The sequence below is a fragment of the Epinephelus fuscoguttatus genome, linkage group LG14, assembly GCF_011397635.1.
Source record: "Epinephelus fuscoguttatus linkage group LG14, E.fuscoguttatus.final_Chr_v1".
Classification (NCBI taxonomy): domain Eukaryota; kingdom Metazoa; phylum Chordata; class Actinopteri; order Perciformes; family Serranidae; genus Epinephelus; species Epinephelus fuscoguttatus.
In genome coordinates, this window is record NC_064765.1 from 3,710,777 (window position 1) to 3,730,584 (window position 19,808).

Consider the following 19,808-nt stretch of genomic DNA (forward strand, 5'->3'; position numbering starts at 1 on the left):
ACTGGGATAATAAAATGAAGTGCCTTTTCAGTCCTCTAGACACATTTAGCTGCAATAAAAATGTCTGCAGTAAGATGAACAGACTGAAAACTTTAGAAGATAAAACACATTTTGACAAAGTTTCCTTTGGGGACAAAAACTGCAGTTGAAAAATGACTTGCAATATAACATTTAATGAACATAAGACTTGTTTTATTTTCAGTGCTAAGAAAAAACTTGTGGAAGCTATTTTTCTATATTCTATATGTATGCATCCTCCATTTTATGTATCACATATGCACAGTCCCTGACTCATCACTGTATCTTTATGATTTGGTGGGTTGGACGTCACTGACCACTCGCAGACAGCAGCACTGATATGTTTATATTTTTAGTTTCCAGCTATGCTCCTCCAGGTGGTTGCTTTTTAATGAACCCTGTATGTAAACAGATCTGGGAAAACTATATGGGCATGGAACAATCTCCAAAAACATAAAATTACAAACCCATATATCCACTGATTTTAAGGGCATCGTGAAAAATGTGGTGACAGAGACGTGTGCTTGTTTTCCTTGAGAGGCCACCATGTTTGAATAGTCGTTGTTTTATTGTGGATTTTTGTATTATATGTTGTATTTGTTGCATTTTAAATGTGTTTTAAATAGGCCGCTACCTCGGACAGGTTTCTGTTGTAAAATAGTTTTTAGATCTCAGTGGCGCTTCCTGGTTAAATAATACAAAAAAATAAATAACTATGTATTATGGTGTTAGTAGTTGGTGGAAGTTAAATGTGTAACGGTATGAAAACTCTATTTTTAGGGGTGCAAAGTTATAATGAAATAAAAGGATGAAAAATAAATGAATGAATGAATAAATCACAGCCCTGCAGGAACAACAGTACCATGGTGGTTTTATTTTTCATGCTAAATCAGAGCCCATAGTCTCGACTGTCATTGTCCATTTTTAACAAGTTGCTTATTTAGTGCTGCAACTAAATAACTGATATACTGATTGGCAGAGAATCAATTAATTATTGATGCAAAAATACCAAAATATATGTCACATTCAACTGAATATCTTTGAGTTTTGGACCATCCACAGGGACAAACATGCAATTTGAAGATTTCATTATTGGTCAGAATTTTCCGCATAACTGCACATAATGTACAGCTCTTTCATGTACACTTTCATAAATATTTATTAATATTTTCTTTGTGAATTCTCCTCCTCTATATTCATATATCTGGACTGCTGCAGTACTTGTTTTTTATTTACCTCTCTGGAGTTCATTAGCTTTAGATTCTACAAATAATAACTGACATTTCTAACTATTTTATAATATTTAATAAACTAAATCATTTATTTAAGTAATAGTTGGTGATAAAAATAATTATTTGGCTCTTTATTAGACATCTACTCTTCATTAATTAAACCACAGATCTCACGAGGCAACAATCTGACTGAAAGGCGAGTCAAGCCTTTATTTTGAAGGCACGCAGTGAGACTTCCGGTCGTATTGTGGCTGGTTGTTGGAAAGTCCTGTGAGGGAGACAAGTGAGACGTGCTGGATGTGATGTTTACCATGAGAGGGAGGAGGAGGAGGAAGGAGGAAGGAGGACCCCGTGTTCAGGTTCATAAGAACTCAGATACATTAGAACCTACACAGCAACATGACTCCATGTTTATGTGTCATCAGCTCGCACCTGGTGTGTCTGAGGAAACAGAAATCAGAGGCTGTGATAAAATATTAAATATGATCTGTTCACTGAATCTAAACACATTTATATGAACTGTGCGGGTGAAGAACGTTAATAAAGAACATTATGTACAACAAGTTCAACATGTGGCTGCTTTTTGTTGTGAAACTCTTCACTGAGTTGAAACAAGGTGAAGTGACTCCGCTCTGCTGCGTGCCCGCGCACTAGGCGTGCCCGCCGCCATTGACGACTCCGGCAGCAGCATGTAGCCCTCGCGCCACGTGACAGTGAACGTGAAGTTAACCACGCGCCAGGAACACACAGCTGAGCGGATGGAACATGCAGGATGATGGTGTTGGGAATAATAATAATTATAATGATGATAATAATAATAATGATGATGATGATGATGATGATGATAATTATTTATTTAATAAACAGGTTTGCCCCAAAATTTTAGATCACATTTCAGTCTCTCACTGAACTGCAGATTTTTTTTAACTGCCACCAAAATATTGACTATTTCTTTTTCTTTTGTTAAACTTCACCTTTTAACCCCATTTTCATAATCACAGCTGAATTTATTTTCAGTTTACAGTTCATTACAAGATAAATTTTCAGTCAGAGTTTAATGGAAAATAAATTAAGGAAAATATAAAAGATTTAAACAACCAATAACAATAATTACAATAAAGAAAAAAATAATTAATAAATAAATAAATAAACAGTTAAGGGGATGTGGGCTGACTACTGGAAGAAGCTAATAACTAATATGTTCTAACAGCTCACACACTTCAGTAACTTCAGGGAACTTATCTCTGCACACCTGCACGTACATACACTGACACACACACACACAATACCTGCACGTAACATTTACAGTTGATTTAAGCTCCTACATGGGCAGGGCCTGAGCTACATCGCTCACTCCCTTGGTAACTATTTGCCTCAGGGACGCAGCGTTTGTCAGTGGAGCACAGTGCCTATCGATATCAGAGGAGCTGCTCGTTAAATATTTTTAACAGAAAGCTAAAAACTCTGATGTCCTGATTCAGGTCTGAAACTCTTTGTTTTTACACTTCACACTACTGCAGCTCTGTTAAAATCTTATTATCTTATTATTAATAAAACTTTTCTGTCTTTATCATGATGAAAATACTGTTTTGTCGACTTCACATTAAAAAAGTCGTTGCTTTGAGCTTCTCATATGTGATGATTTGTTGCTTTATTTGACAGTAAAGTGAATTTATTAAAGTTTTGTTGCTCAAACAAAAAAGACATCTGAACACATGTTCTGTGGTTTTACTTTCACAAAAAAATTAAATAATGACATCACAGCCCTTATTGCTTCAATTATTACCAGAGTTCACACACTTTCTCATGGACAAACTTTCAAAACTGGGGCGATGTGGCTCTAAAATAATATCACGATATTTCATTATGCGATAAAGATATTAATGACCTGGATATGAAGCTGTCTGAGTCACTGGCCTCGTTTAAGTCTCTCCTAAAAACATACGTATATCATAAAGCATATCCTGACTTTATCTGAGCTTCTATTTTATCACTATCTTACTGACATTGTATTATCTTGATTTTAACTTTGGCCTTATTTTATCTTTTACTAGATGACATTTTATTTGTTTCATTCTTCCTGTGTTTTATTGCACAGCACTTTCTAACTGTGTTTTGAAAAGTGCTGTATAAATAAAATTTATTATTATTATCATTATATTGACAATATGACAAATTAGTAAATATATATATATATATATATGTATTATTAATTTAAGAACATAGAATTGCAACAAAATAAGTGATATAGTTTCACAGTTTGCTTCAAATATTCAGTAAAACTACAAAAAAAATGACCTCTCGTTTCTTTAGTTTTAACAACAGGATTTTGACGACTTCCACGCCTTTTCCAGGCCTTGAACATGTGGCTGTGAAATTCCCTGACTCTCCCAGGTTCCCCATAAGCGTGGGAGCCCTGTATGACTGTAAATAAAACCATCAGCCTGTGTATCAGTGTTATCGTCAGTGCTTATCAGTATCAGTGTCAGAAGCTCTGTGAGGCAGATACACTCACTGACCCCAGCTGCTGTGTTCAGGAACATCAGGAAAAGAAACCACCCTGTATCTGATTGCAAAAGACTTAATAAGGAAATGTTATATCAATCATTATATTTATAGATATATATCAAACAAAGCAACTGTCACCAACCCGCTCACCCCTCCTCTGAGGAATGTGACAGCTTCCTGTGCCAGCTCTGCCACCGCATCCGGTGTTAATCAGCACGTTGCCACCTGCTAACGCCCCCCTGATCAATCAGGACCAGCAGCACACTGGTTCCAGTAAACACAGCTCAAACACAAAGCTCAGAAATAGCAGCCGCACACGGGGAACTGAAGGTCAGAGAGCAGCAGGGCGGTGAAGTTATTTTGGAAAGTTCAGCCTGTTTCTGTGACGTGACGTCAGACTGGATGGACGCCGCCTCCATGACTGCAGCTCTGCCACCCAAAATAACACATTCATACACTTCTGTTTATGATAATATTTTGCTCACATTTGCGACTTTATACTGCAGCTGCTGCTCTCAGGATAAATGAAGTTATATCTATATGTTTTCACAGAAAGCTGCTGCAACATAATGAGCAAATGTTTTTAATGAACGGCTCTGCAAAGGTGTGCTTCATTTGTTTTCCATCAGTATCCGCATGTAGCAACTAAAGCAGGATTAATGTTGTCATAGTTTGGTTTAGGCAACTCGAAGCAACCAATGAAATCTTGCCGACTAATGACATTACTGGTCGACTGACGTTTGGTCGACTATTAGAGGGCAGCTCTAAAAAAAGAGACCTGGATACAGCGTTGGAGGTGGGGCCCAATTTGTTCCCATGAAAGGTGCTCAGTGGTGCATGAAGCCAAAATGGTTCAACTCCCGTGTCTAAAAACTACCTGGATTATCGGCGCCGCTTCCAAATCATTGGGCGCATGAGCAGGTGCACTGGAGACTTCCACAGTCGAGCCGGCTGCTTCCAGTTTAGCACTCTGATAACTAAAATGGGAATGAAATAATCTTGCAGGTCTTCTAGACGTTCCAAATGCACATATCTTGATCACTATCAATACTCAAATTAAAAGGATTTTTACCAAAAATGTTTATGTTGTGTGTTTTATGTTAAATATATAAACTGTCTGATGTTTCCGAGACAGATATCCCTGCAACTACCTGCAACTCGCAGTTTAACTAAATCAAATCTGCCACAAATTACACATTTAAACAGCTCCCAAATACAAAACATGTCCCCTGGGATCTGTATATATAAATCAGCAGCTGATTTCCTTCTTTTAGTAAAATCCTAAATGACTGAGTTGTTTTTTTCCCCACCTGGACCTTTCTGCTCTGCCATTTCTCCTCTAATCATCAGGCTGTAACCTGTGACAGGCTGTTATGACACCACAACTATCACACACTCACATATATGGAGTTTATTCACGTAGGTTCACGGCAAAATCACTTGACGACACCGACTCGTGTGCGCACGACAAGAGGGGAGAGGGAGAGACGCTGTGCTGCTGCCAGAGGAGCCGCTGACTGAGTTCCCTCTGAGCGCTAAGAGAAGGAAAACATTCAGGACGCCACAGTTTATTCCACACTACTGAAGCTGCTCCTCTGTTTGGAACCACCAAGGAGTCAGTAATAATTTCGCTTCAGTCATGCTTGTCGAAATGTTGCGAGTATCACGACATAAATTTTTCTTATTGTATTAAAAATCATACGGGAATTATCGTGGACGAGATGATATGTTACACCCCTATGCTGCAGACGAAGTTCAACTTCAACTACCTGACGACTCTCCATGTTGACTGACCAGGTGTGCGCAGGTGTGAAAATGAAGCCTACACTGCCAACCAAAATGTCTGCAAGTTATTTTTACAGACAAAAACATAAACAATCTGCAGCAGCATCGAGAAGCACCACAGAGCTGAGTCAGCTCCTCTCGCAGTGAATCTGAACTTTACACGTTTCATGATTACAGATGGGTTTGCACTGGGAGCTGTGACAGCAGGTGACAAATTCCAGGTAAGTGTCACAGTGCAGTTAGCTAACAGGTGATTCTGGCTCTGATTGATAAGCTGAAATAGTTTAGAACAAGTGCGTCATTAAATCTGCACAGAGAGCCTTGAAAAGTCTGAGTTGGGTACTCAGAGAAGCCTGCACTGTGTGAGTGTTCTGTGTGTTTGGGTACCTCACATGACGGCAGTTCAAACTCCAGCCAGCAGCTGGATGTGCGTACGTGAGGAGAGCTCCATCGTCCAAGTTAACCAGTAACCAGCCCTCTGTTTCCTTTCTGATGTGCTGCCAGACACAGGAGGGAAGAATGATTCCTTGGAAGTGTGGTGCAACCAGAGGAACACTGCCAGAGGGTGACTTTAGAGTGATGGACGTGCTTTCAAAGACAGAGTTTGACTGAAACTGCTGATGGCTGATAATCTGTAGATATCGCTCTGTGACGCCCATATAATCACCAGTAATTCATTTTCCCTGCAGAATTAACAGAAGCCTCTGAAGCAGCATTTAGAGCATCATGGGACGTGATGTTTGGCAGGGTTCACTCCCGTCTGTGGATACAGGGTGAGGCCAAAATAACACCAACACCTGACAGTCTACTGCCAAGCCACAACCTTAAAGCATCCGGCATCAAATCTGATCTGTGTGAACTTTATAAAAGTCAGATCTTGTTGAGACTGTCACTCAGGATTAGGCTCACTGAGCTAAAACTAATACAGTATAATACAACAGCCCCGACAGACAGAGACGCTGACACAGGTTACATGTTCAGATTGTTGCTGACTTTACGGTCATTTTAGAGGCCGTGGTAAAGAGGCAGCAAACACACTCATACTGTCTACTTCTTATTATAAATATTCCTACTAGTGGTCGACCGATAGTGGAAGTTTAATGGCCAATATAATGATGATAGTTTGGAGCAGGAAAAAGCTGATTAATCAGCCGATAGCACCAGCCCGCTCTTGCAGGACACAGAATAAAATCATTTTAATGTGGGACTTAATTCCTCGACTGCACTTGAACAGTGTTAGAACAGCATTAAAGTTGGTGGCACACATGGTCGCAGTGAGTTGGCCGATTAACGCCGATGACTTATATTTTCATCACTAACAAAATGCAGGGAATATGGTGTTTTACTCAGAAATGATGTCCTTGTGTTACTTTTTGCACTATAACCTACCTCTGTTAAACCGGCAATAATAAGAAGAACTCTGGTGCTGTGAACATACATGTAAATGTCAGGATTATTTTATTTCCCAGAGGTTTACTGCCTTTTTGCACATCATATTTTTTATTTATTCTGTGTTCAAATTGTTCATATGCTGCTTGTTCCACACAATTTCTGATAATAAAAGTATTTAAAAATAGTAAAATGTTCTTCCTTTAATTTATATTGTTATAACGAGTGTTTGAACTACATTTAAGCCATCAAAAGCAGGTATTTCAGGGTTTTTTAAATTGAAAAACGTAAATATTTAATCAGCCGATATATCGGTTATTGGATTATTTTTTATTCCATAATATCAGAATCGGCATCGGCCCCAAAAAATCCATATTGGTCGGGCCCTAGTGTTGACCATCCCAGAACTCTGACCTACAACAAACCTACGCTGGTAAACATCAGGGCGAGGTATGCTGGAATGATAGCAGAGTTAATGTGCCAGTTGGACATACTATGACAGAATGGAATTTTATCGGACACTAGCCACCACCCGGGAGGGACGAGGCGGACGCGGTGCCAGCATGAACAATAGAGGAGGAAGAGAGCCGGGATCCAAGCCAAGCTAAGCGCTAACCCCACCAGGCCTGCAGCACCATCGCTACTGCTGTCTAATGTCCACTCCCTCGACAACAAGTTGGACAAACCGCGGTGTCTGTCATCGCTACAGCTGGACGGTACGATGCTGTTCAGAGCGGACAGAGAGGCAGCTAACTGATGAACAGATGAGCAAACTGGAAACTTAACCTTCTTAAGTAACACAGATATTGACAACGTTTACCCCTGGAGACATCATTTACAGTTGAAAAAGGGTAATAAATCAAAATATTCAGCAAATCACAACACTTTAAAATTGCAATAATATTATATCGTGACTCGATGACATCATATCGTGGAGCCTCTGTTGATTCCCACCTCTGATGTAAACAGCACAAACTCCATATATGAGCTGCACATGAATATTCTGTATTTGTTTTTGAAAAGGACTATATAAATTAAGTTGCTTTTAAACCTTAATATGATTTACATAAATGGGATAAATAAATAGGAAGGGTTATATTAGTAATAGGAAATATAACCCCCGTAATAGCTTTTCCTTTCTTGTTTGTTTGTTAGTTTACTAAAATATTTTGTACAGTGTCTAAAGGATTCAGACAGCTTATCTCAGTGTACATCCTGATGAACAAAGTACATTTCTTAAAGGGCCAGTGTGTAAAATGAGTTGAAAACAGTGACATCAGTGGTCAAATTCTAGATTGCAGGGCTCAGTCGCTCACCCCTCCTGTTGGGTAAATGACGGTGGCCTCGTAGGGACAAAAAGCCTTGCGCACGAGTTTTTCAGGAGCAGGTCTATCTAGCGACGAGGTGAATGTTTATTTAGAAATCTAAACCATGTTACGATATTGTAATGAATCCCTCACGAGCAGGAGACCAGAGGAGCGTTCGGGAAAAAGGCCCGTTTATTTGAGCACTCCAGAAACTCCGGTAACACTCCAGGGGGTAAAAGACTTCGTCCCAAACTCTGACTCTTCTGATGTAACACACACACTTCATAACTTTACACACACACTCGTTTACCATACCGAGTGGGGACCCCCCTCCCCTCTCTGCTCAATCTCCAGCCCGCACACTGACTGACAGCGTAGCCTGTAAACAGAGCTCAGCTGTTTATTTAGCCTAGCAATATCTCCGGACTATAGTAGCTGCAATGGACGACTTTGAACATGATTTTGAAGAGTTTCTTGTAGCGGACACAGACCCAGAGCCATACCTGTTTGAGCCGGAGCATACAGATGAGGAACTTGGATGCTGAGCGGGCGAGAAGAGAGGCTGAATGCACAGAATGGGATTCGTGCTACTGCTACCATCGCTGGGGAGATATATCATCAGGAGGAAAAGCGCCGCAGAGAGTGCATCACAAGGAGTGAAGTTGCGTCTTCTTTTCCTCGCAGATGACGGTTCGGGTTCATTCTCTCCTGTTGCGTGGTAAGTGTGGTCCATTCGCAAACTTTATAACTAAAAAAACTTTTCACTACTCTCTATCGACGAACTACTAACACTCTCTTCTGTTTCCTCCTCCTCCTTCCTTCCTCCCGCTGTCTTTGTTGGTTCATTTATACACGCGAAACGCGTTCTCTGGCTGGCTGGATTGTCCGCTCGGGCTGCTGTACATACATGGCGGCGCAAGATGGCGGCCTCTCTAAAGCAAGGCCCTTGCTATATATATATATATAAAAGCATAATTATAAGGCTACGAAAACCAAACAAATTTTATTTTATAGCGATTATACACTTATATAAACATATTAATGGGTAGAATATTCAGATTCAGATTGACAATAAACCATGCCAAATATTACACACTGGCCCTTTAACATGCTAATATGTTTTCATATTGTTTGATCAACATAGTGGCATGTTTGTTTAATATAAGACAAGATCAAAAATGTTGTGCATGAGTCAGAAAATAAGTATTTCTGCTGTTGGATTGCAACAAGGTTTTAACAATAACCACCTTTATAAATATCACGATTTCACAGTATCATAGAATTTATAGGATTATCAATCAGATTGATCCTTAAAAGAATTAAAATGGATGGATTATTTTTGTTTAACTGAAACTTGAAACCATTATGTTAATGGAGGTATGTGTAAAAAGTGTCCACTTTAAAAATAACTACAATAAAGTTAAGGAAATGTACACATTATGATAACGGTCATCTTTTATATCACGGTATCACTGCAACCCTAGTCTGCTGATTTATACTGCCAAAGGTTTTTCTAATATAATAAACAGAATCTGAATATGGTTTAAAATCCAGATTTGGGATTTGTGATACTTTTATTTAAATTTTTCTAGCAGCAAAACACAAACACAGCTCTTTAGATGACGCTGTGAAACACTGTTAATGTATTGTTTCATTAATCTAATATATATCGTCCTCGGTATATTTCATTTTAATATTTTTAAGATGTCATTTTAAAATAAAATATCCACACTACCACGCATAGGTCACTGCAGCTAGGTTCATAACCAATGGGGAAAAAGCCTGGAGGGGGTTTGACCAATAGGAGCGCCGACCCGAGCTGACAAGCCAATAGGATTTCGTTATGTAGAGAGGCGGGGATGTAAGTGGCAACAGGTTGTTTAACTTTCTCCTGTGTTTAATCTGGTGAAATAAAACGGGATATATGAGGATTATTAAATACAATTAACAATAAGACGATTAAAGATGCTCCCATACAGACTGTTTTACATTCAGCGCGTCTTTTAGAAGTCAGATAACTACGGTAGCTTACCTGCTCCGTACTGCTAGCTAGTAGCTCAGACTTAGTACTTAATAACGTTTCCCACCATGTAAACGTAAATAAAATAAAATACGAACCTATCTGAAGGCAGGATGAACCCTTCAGCGACATTTCAGCAGACTCCATGTCGATATCAGGCGTATTTGGAGGAACGTATCAGCATTTAACTCCACAAAGATCCAGGGAAATCACACTAACGACGAGCAAAACAATCGCTGTAAAATCCAACATGGCGCCGATCTTTCTTCTTCGCTCTCCTCCTGCAGCCTCAGCAGCGGTTAGCTCAGTGCTGCCTCTGGTGGCCATGACGGGTGTCGCACCTCAATAATGAATGGTACCAAAATGAAGTCTTTCTTTTTATCTTTTCTATTCTATGGAGGAATTATGTTGATGAAAGGCCAAATTATTCCATTGCTCTGTTAATAAGCAACATGTCCTCCATCCTGTCACTATATACAGTTACTGTTTGGGCCAATAATAAAAGTAATCATAAATAAAAAAATATTTTTCTTGGACATCTAGTAAGGAAACATGTATTTAGTAAAACTCCAATTACGTAAATAAAATTTAAAGTAAATAAAGTAAGTAAATAAAACTTAATTGGCTGTTTAAGTTACTTTGATTCAGACAGCAGTGACACAGCTGCTCCTTCAATAGGTGGGTGTCTTAAACACATGGAAACACTCCCATCTAGTGTCTGATGAAGGTAACTACAGGAGGAAGATCATGAACACCAGCCCAGAGACATTCCATAGAACAAATTTAATAATTAAAGCCCTTAAACTAGAATTACCACCTCGTGGTTGGACACCGCTGCTCACCACTGAAGTTGCAGTTACACTCTCCATCCATGTCAGTGAAAACATGGACGCTTCACACACACAGAAGATCTATACAATTAGCAGTTTCAAGATTAGTCACCAATTCAGTATCTGACCAAATGTCTCCCCTTCTGTTCCTGAGACATGACGCTGAGTAATAGACAGTAAAGTGTTTTTGCAGCTGATTGGTCAGAGCAAAATAAAATCAGAGTAACCCCAGGTACAACAAACAGCCTTTGCTTGGTGAAACATCCCTTTAATGATCTCATAGAACAGTGTTTGATATCAGTAGTTCACAAAAACCACAAATATTTTATGCTATACGCCGACATATCTGACTACAAAACTTTACAAATATGTATACAAGATTATATACACAAAACTGAGAGAAATACATTATTTTTTTTATCAGGAGAAATAATCACAATTTTCTAAAGGGATACCAGTAGCAGTACATATCATAAAACATGATGACATAAAAATGGAACATTTCTCATCTCTGTACAAAGAGGAAACTGTTAACGCTGCCTGCTGTGCATCTTAAAACAAAACAATTTAAAAAAAGGACAACTGTCAACTCGTTAACCACCATTTTTCATTGTGCTGCAGCCTGCCTGCTTCCAGAGGGAAGACGTTCAGAGTCACTTTCTCCATGACTCCATCTGTCACCATTTGCATTTACAGAGTGACTCATGTGTACAAGCAGCAGCAGCAGCAGCCACAAGGATACAGCTAACAAGAGAATCACTAAAGCAACTTTAACTCTGCAGGACAAACAGTCATTAGATACTTTACACACTGAGACAAAGACTCGTGGTGTTTAAACATGACCACATGTAGGACACGCTCATTTTTCAGGCTCTGTTTTCTTTAAAGGTCCCAGATTCTGCTCATACTCAGGTCCAGACTTGGATTTTGGGCTCTACTAGAACATGTTGAGATGCTGTAATGTTTAAAAAATATACCTGTAATCACCCTCTGTCTGAACGCTCTGTTCCTCCATCTTTGCTGACCGAATCACCATGACGTCACACTAACAATACCAGGTAGAAAACTAGCAAACATGTTGATTTCTGTCGTCATTTTTAGCCGCAACTTTATTAAAGTAGTAAAACACGGTGGTCTGATCCCATCTGATGTTTCTGTTGTGCTTATTTTAGGCACTCTGTTGCTTTGCTAACGTCTTTGATAAACCAAATCAACCAACACAGAAGCTAAACAACATACTGCTGTGGATGCGGCTGCAGCAAACCATCTTTTAGCCACCTAAGAAAATCCATATCAGTCTAAGTGCACGCTATACTTGAATATTTGCTTCGGCCATTTCACACACTAACCAACTGAGGCTGTGGTAGACCAGCAGCTGTCAATGGAGCCTAGTGGCTTTAAGATAAGAGCTTCAATTCCCCGTTGGAAAAGACTGACGGCGGTTAAGCAGTGAGAATACTGTAAATATAGCGCACACTTGACTGATTTTGATCTTTTTTGGTGGACCTTTTTAAGGAGGCTAAGAACTAACACACTGCAGCAGTGCTTCCTCAGCGCCGTTTAAATTTACCTACGTGACGCCTGGATTTTCTACCCAGAAGTTGTTGTAAATAAACAGTGATTCGGTCTAAAGAGGGTGTCATTGGAGTTGCGATGAGAGGCAACAAGTTGGGTCCCTGTCAGCTGATGTGAATCACATACACAAGAAATACAAAAGGACGCATTAAGAACGTTCAGACCAAAGATTCATGACGAGACGAAAACCATTCTAGAACACTGCAGAGAAAAGTGTCAGCGGTGTGAACTGGCCGGTCTGAGCTCGACTCAAGCCGGCTGATGGTGTCACCTGACACTCAGCTGGTCAAATCGCCGGCGGCTAGTTTTAAAGCACGTCACCTGTTTCAACAGGTTCTTAGAGCACTGCAGAACGGCGCGTTGCAGGTAGCCGTCTGTTTCAACTCATCTCGTCACAAATCTTTGGTCTGAACTGGACTTAATATTTCTATACCTAAAGAACAGTCTACTATATAGTGTACTTGTGACATCAAAAATTTACAGAAATCCCGACGGCTCGTTCAAAGGCACGGTTTCTGAAAACGAACTGTTTGAATATCTCTCAGAACTGAGCATTTTGATACTTCCACAGTATTTATATAGGTGCAACTTTAAAGTCTGGACTTCATGCACAGCTCGTACAGACTGATCCATGCCAAAGGCTCCTCCAAATGTCTCCTTCTTTAGCTCTAATTTGAGTGTATCCTCTTTGTGTCTCCAGTAAAACAGAATCTTTAATCTACGGACTGTTTAGCTGTAAAATGAGCAGGAACCTGCAGCAACTGTACTAAAATCAGAGAAACCTCCTGCAGCCGTGCACCTGATACAGGTCGGTGCTGCTGCTGCCTGACTGGAGTGTCATTTCAGGAGTAAAATAATAAGTTAATTATAAATATACACGACAGATCTCAAGTGTGATTGGGTCCCATGCCACCAATTCCCACCCTTTCCACATCGCAGCCATTTTATCGGCACTACCGGCCTCCCCGTGTCTGGTGCTGAAAAATGATGGTGAAGGTTGAAAACAGTCGATCCTTCAAAGCAGCTGCTGCCCACTCTGACGGCCAGGCCCCATCCAGAGGTCTGATCCTGCTCTAATAATCATACACGGCTCATAAAATGGACAAAAGGACAAATTGTTTTGTCCGTCAGACACTGTGTCTCCCACATAAGACTCTTAAGACAACAATGGTTTCATGTCTCAATGGAATAAAAATAAAACAGTCCAATCACTCCACATATCCAGACTTCTGTATCATTACACATTTTCAAAAACTGTAAGGTGCACTTGATTTTATAAAAAAAAAAGAAAAAGAAAAACAAGAAGATAAAAATAACAACATGAAAGGAAACCAAGCACACCTCTGTAAGGCCTTGCCTCCAAGCCCAACACTGTCCACAAGAGAAAGAAACTGTCCCGGGGAATTAGACCGTCCAACGTGACCTTGAGTGCAACGTTCAGAGCTCTGACCTTTAACATTGAACGAGCTTTGGAAAAAAGGAGGAGGAGGAGGAGGAGGAAAGAAGTTCGGCCTCGACATGGTTGGAAACGATCCCCACCTCAAGCCCAGGAGACGGCTGGTAGATGGACGGACAGGAAGCCAGAGACAGACAGGACCTGTGGGCGGATGGACGGGTGTCAGGATGGTGTCATTGGACGACCTCGAAGTAGTGCAGAATGGCCATGATGTGCTGCGGCATGAAGACGTAGCCGGTGTAAACGGCCATGCCGGCTACGGAGATCAGCAGGGAGTCTGGAGAGGAGGCGTTAAGGAGGAACTGAAGACACAATCATTCATTCATTAAGACTGAGCTTTAAATCTGTTTCACATCCTGATGTCGTGTCTTACATCAAGCACTGCCTACCAACTACTTCATTGGCAATATCAGCATGCCAAATTGGCGACAGCAAAGTCCATTGGTGATTGATATCACTCTGATTGTCAGTTCAGCTCAGCACACGAGAAGACAAATGGAATTGAGGAAAGTAAACAAAGAGCTAAGGAGCTCTTTAGCAGAAACATTTCCTGATGGTTTGTGTTACTATTCACTGGCGCTCGGTAAATATGCTCTGCCACTAAATCCCTTAGAACCCTACACACTGCTCCTTTAAAAGGCTGGTTCAGATGAAATCTGTTTCTTTGAATTAATAAGAGTCACTAGAACATTCAGTGTGTTTATATGCAACGAGGCTGCTCTGAGAAATTACGTGTTAACATGCACTGTACTGGTAACCTGTTTACTGTAAATCTGTGTAATGCTGATTCACATTGAAAGAAGGTGCTATTTATTTTTTAAATGTCATTTTTAATGTCTGTACACTGGGATCGTTCACCTGTGTCTCAGGTGACTAACAGCTCAGCTGAGACACACCTGTGTGGCACTGTGCCTACAATCACAAATGGACGAGATGGAGCCAGTGCTATGACAACTGACTTCAAAGCAGCAAGTCTGTTAATCAGATTGACGGGAGAATCAATGAGCAACTATATTGATAATCAATTCACTGTTTCAGTCATTTTTCTGGGCAAAAAAGCCATTTGATGGTTCCAGCTTCTCTGACATGAGCATTCTCTGCTTGTTCTTGTGTTAGATTACATACAATTTAATATTTTTGACTGTCTTAATGTTGGTTGGTCATAGAGAGGAATTTGAAGATGTCAAACCTTAAACTATGGGAAAGGAGGAAAGCTGAATTAAACTGCTTTTGTTTTATGAGGTTTCTACTTTGTGTTATCTTAAGCTTCATCTCAGCGTTAGTGTCGCACACAACAGAATTTTAAGCTGTGTTAATGTGGTGTTTCTTGCTGAAAGGCAGCTCTGGAGTCACAGTTGTCTTCTCTTCTTTAGCTTTTATGTCCACGTGCTGCATTAAAGCTCTGACCTTTTCATCAAATGACCCAACATGACAGCAGAATAAATGTCAGCATTGTACGTTTCTGCAAACCACAGACATGTTACATTTGTGAGTTATTATGTAGTAGACACGTTGAAGGTTTCTTCGTGCTTCAGCAAGGCTGTGGTTAATGTGTGGTTAGGTTTAGGCACAAAAAACACTTGGTGATGTTAGAAGAAAGATCATGTTTTGGTTTAAAATACCCGCTCCTGGAGGCTCTATCCTGGCAGAGAAAGCAGTGACTTCCTGGTAAAACACAAACACGGAAACAAGAAAAGCCTCTCATGGCACTGTGCCTGGGGGACATACAGCCACATGAACATGAACATGGTCTGCAGCTTGGCATGCATCTCGTCATCATACACCATCCCCTCCACCTCCAGATGACAAAGTCAGCTCAAATACTACTTTAGAAATTCTGATATTAGACGTATGGTTTGTTAAAGGTACAATGCCAATATTTTCTTTTGTAGACTGGACTAAAGAACCAGCTATTTTCGACAGCTGTTTAAATTTGGGATGCACTATACTGAATTATTTGCCAACATCTAATACGCCGATATGCAACAACTCATTTGACAGATATCAATAAATGCACTTTTAACGCGCCTAATTTTAGTGATCAACAAGTCTCTTCTGTAGCGGAATTAACATCATATAATGCCTGCATACTCTTATTGTGACTGCCCACCAGCAGATGGAGACATGAAATACATTATTCATTCACTGAGCAAATTAAGAAAAAACATGTTGGCCGATTCTGATAGTTCATTTTAAAGCCAATACTGGTCTATGCTGATGATGTGCTGATATACTCGTGCATTCGTAGTTTACATTTTATGCTCCTGATTCAAACAGGAGAGTTTCATGTCCATACAAGCGCTTAAGTTCTCCTGCTGCCAGTCGCCTAACACTGTCTATGACAAAATTAATGGGACTGAGAGCAATTATTCTTGCTCAAGGTCATCATCAGCTTTTCAAATATTGCTAAACACAGCTTCCCATCACAAGAAATGAGGGTTCAGAGTTTTGAGACAGAAATCAAGTTCACCTTTGTGAAGCTGTAATCAGCAAGTATTTGGTATTTTTAACACAAGCCGTGACTGATTGCTGTGACACCACCTAATAACAGAATCAGCAGCATGATCCCAGAGCAGCTGGGGGAATTAACATTTGATGGGGAGCAGCACTCAGGCTGATAACAAGCAGAGGAACAATAACACAAACACACCTGACCCTGAGGCAAGACGAGATGAGGGTGATACCAGCTGCAGGAAGACGATACGTCATGTATAGAGAGTGACACTGACGGCCTGCTGCTGCACGAGCGCAGATCAAAGTGCAGCCATAACACCATTAACACGATGCACTTTAATTATTAACCGCCCATCCTTTAACGTTGATTAGACAGACTTTAAAGTTTTACTATTTCATTTAAGTTAAAAAATAAAGTAGTGTGTGGTGTTAACCAGAGTGTGTGTGTCACCTGACTGTGGATAGGAAGTTGGCTGCAGTTAGCTTAGCCTCGACGCCGCCCGTCCTCTTCTGCGAAGTAATCACGTGCCGAACTCCGTTGACAATTCTACTTATTTAATGCGTTTTTACTTGTGAGCAAAGATACGTGAGTAGTACAACAAAGTGTGTGAGACTTTGTAATTCAGTAATAAAGTGTCTTTAATTCGGCTTTCAAACATGAAGGAATTGTTTTTCACAAATACGTGTTTTGTGCCCAAAACGACAGCGAGTAGCAAGAAGTTTTGACTCAATCACCCAAGCCTCCACTTGCAATTTAATCTATTTAACGATCCTTCACTTGTAAGTAAATGCGCGTACCTTACTGAACAAAATTTGAAACTTTAACAAAAACTATACAAGTGGTCTCTTTATTCGGCGTTATTAAAAATAAAAAAAATATTCCGTTTTGTAAAGAATCTCATTTGTATTTAAACACCTTAGCGGCTGGCGAACACGTTTGGTTCATTTCCGTTTCAACCATAAACACTTAAGAACCGATAAGTTACATTATATATGTGCCGAATTTGCCATAAACCCCTAAACATTCATAAAATGCCTTATCTGATATTCACAACACAACATAAACAAGTTTATCGATTAGTAAAGTGAGTGTTACGTATCCGAGCAGAAAGCTAGCTTAGCTCCGCTGACGTCCCGGCTAAAGTTAGCTCGTTAGCTCTCCGGTTGATCCGTGTGTAGCGGTGTGAAAAGGATACTGAACACGGTTCTCTCCCACGGCTCCAGCATGTACAGCGCCGTCACCAGAAGATACTGGTAGTAAAACCACGATAACTGCTTCCAACAGTCACCGAGGGCCATGGCTCCAACTTCACTAACGACAACTTGTTTCTTTCCTCGCTGTGTTTTTTTCCCCTCTTTCTACGTAGTTGTGGTGACGTAGGACGCAAAGTAATGAGGTGCTTCTTTTTAGCCAATCACAAGTCTGCGTGTGGGTGTAGTGCTGTGACGTAACCAGGGAGTTCCAGCTTCCTGATTTCAAAGTAATGTACAGTGAGATCACCGTGTTTGTTTGTATAAAACTAGTTTTATTTAATTAGTTAGTGTGTTTCCAGTTCTTTATCTCCCTCCTGCTGCTTTACACATTTTAACAACTTAATTATTTTGTCATATTCCATTTCCTTTTCCTTTTTATACGTTGATCTTTGTGTTTTAAATGTCCCATGAAGAAGCCCAGCTGTGAATTGATCCTATGAAGACATATTCGGTATTAATATAATCTCATGAAACTCCAGTGTTGTCCAGAAACACACATGTGATGGTGACACGCTCCGTCATGAACACACACATTTGTTTACATACACCATCCTGCTGCCACAAACATGTACTAGAGCACTGAATGTGGATTAATCCGCAGATAAAAGTAGTCCCCCCCCAAAAGTGCACCATTTCCTCCTGTTTCCTGTTTCTGCTACATCACCACTGACCAAATTGGAAATACCTCCTCAGGAGTTTGCAGCCATTTGAGAGTCTTTGTAGCAGGGTGAGGAGGAGTCATGTGAATGTACATATTTGTGCACTTCGTCACTCTCCTCCATTTGGTCCATGTTTACCTAATGAGAAGGAGAAAGCCAGAAATGCACAGGAGGAAATGTGCTGCTACCAGGCCGACCAGTCAAAGTTGTTGTGGTGTAGTTAAATTTTTGAGGAGATGCACGTCAGGCTAAGGCATAGGCTCTACACTGACACAGAGCCTAGTTTAAAGTTTAAAAAGAAGAAGTTTAAATTCCACATTTGTTTGATAAAAATTACAGTGACCAGCTGTTTTAGGAAATTACTGAGATTCTTTTTGAAGAAACTTAATATAACCAAACAAAAACTACAGTATTCCACATGATATACATCATTAAAAACAAAGGATTCCTCGATCAGATTGCTCCTATAGTTCCTGGTGGACACTTCACTGTACCTGAAATGTATGTAAGAGTCAGACCCACAAACAGGCTGACGTTACCTTCTCACAGATATGTCTGTAATGATTTAAGCACAGTAAGCAGGGGCGGAAATCCCGGGGGGGACGGGGGGGACATGACTCCCCCTTCTGTAAAGCTGTACCCCTCTAGATTCATTTGAGAGATAATAATTTTTGAACAGCGCAATAAAAAAGATTTAGTCCCCCCCTCCCATTCCTAGTAGTGGTATATCCCACACTCTTTCCAACGGGCGGGGCTGCTTGGCAGCAATAGCAGCGTATGGTTGGACCCGCAGCCCACATCGTGCATCGCAGGGTAAGATGTTCACTCACACAGACACAGTTTAACTTACACACGTTACAACACATCCCATTTCCTGTTACAACAAGCCCCAGGCCCAGGCTGATAATATAAACAGTCTGCAGCATTTCTCCTGCATTGTTCAAAAGCCTACTCAATTACGAGTGCTGCTAAGCTAAAAGCTAATGATTAAGCTCAGAGTTTAGTGATAGAGAGGACAGGCGAGAAAGAAGAGGGAGAGGACAGGACAAGAGCAGTCAGTGGTGGAGCAATGGGTACCTGTCCGTAGGCTCTCCACCTGTCAGTGAGACAAACATGAAAGACGTGCAGTCTAACGGACGAGGAGCGGTCATTACGCGCGGCTATTACGTACGGTTGTGACGGAGTGTAGCTATGGGTACCTGTCTGTAGGCTCTCCACCTGTCAGTGAGACAAACATCAAAGACGTGCAGACGAGGAGCGGTCATTACGCGCGACTATTACGCACGGTTGTGAGGTGCACAGCTGCAGATCTCACAGCACA

General features: G+C 40.6%; 1 protein-coding gene and 1 long non-coding RNA gene across 2 annotated transcripts; both read right to left on the reverse strand.

Moving 5' to 3' along the window:
* Positions 1–91: 91 nt before the first annotated feature.
* Positions 92–10,500, reverse strand: LOC125900895 (uncharacterized). The gene is made up of 3 exons (XR_007450893.1): positions 10,358–10,500; positions 5,931–6,040; positions 92–1,691 (listed from the first exon to the last, which is right to left on the reverse strand). It is a non-coding gene; the product is annotated as an uncharacterized LOC125900895 (long non-coding RNA).
* A 2,500-nt stretch (positions 10,501–13,000) lies between these two features.
* Positions 13,001–17,946, reverse strand: sptssa (serine palmitoyltransferase, small subunit A). Its single transcript, XM_049596163.1, has 2 exons — positions 17,771–17,946; positions 13,001–14,397 (listed from the first exon to the last, which is right to left on the reverse strand). The coding sequence occupies exons 1-2, from the start codon at positions 17,871–17,873 to the stop codon at positions 14,294–14,296; spliced, it is 207 nt and encodes a 68-aa protein (XP_049452120.1). The 5' UTR covers positions 17,874–17,946; the 3' UTR covers positions 13,001–14,293.
* Positions 17,947–19,808: the final 1,862 nt, after the last annotated feature.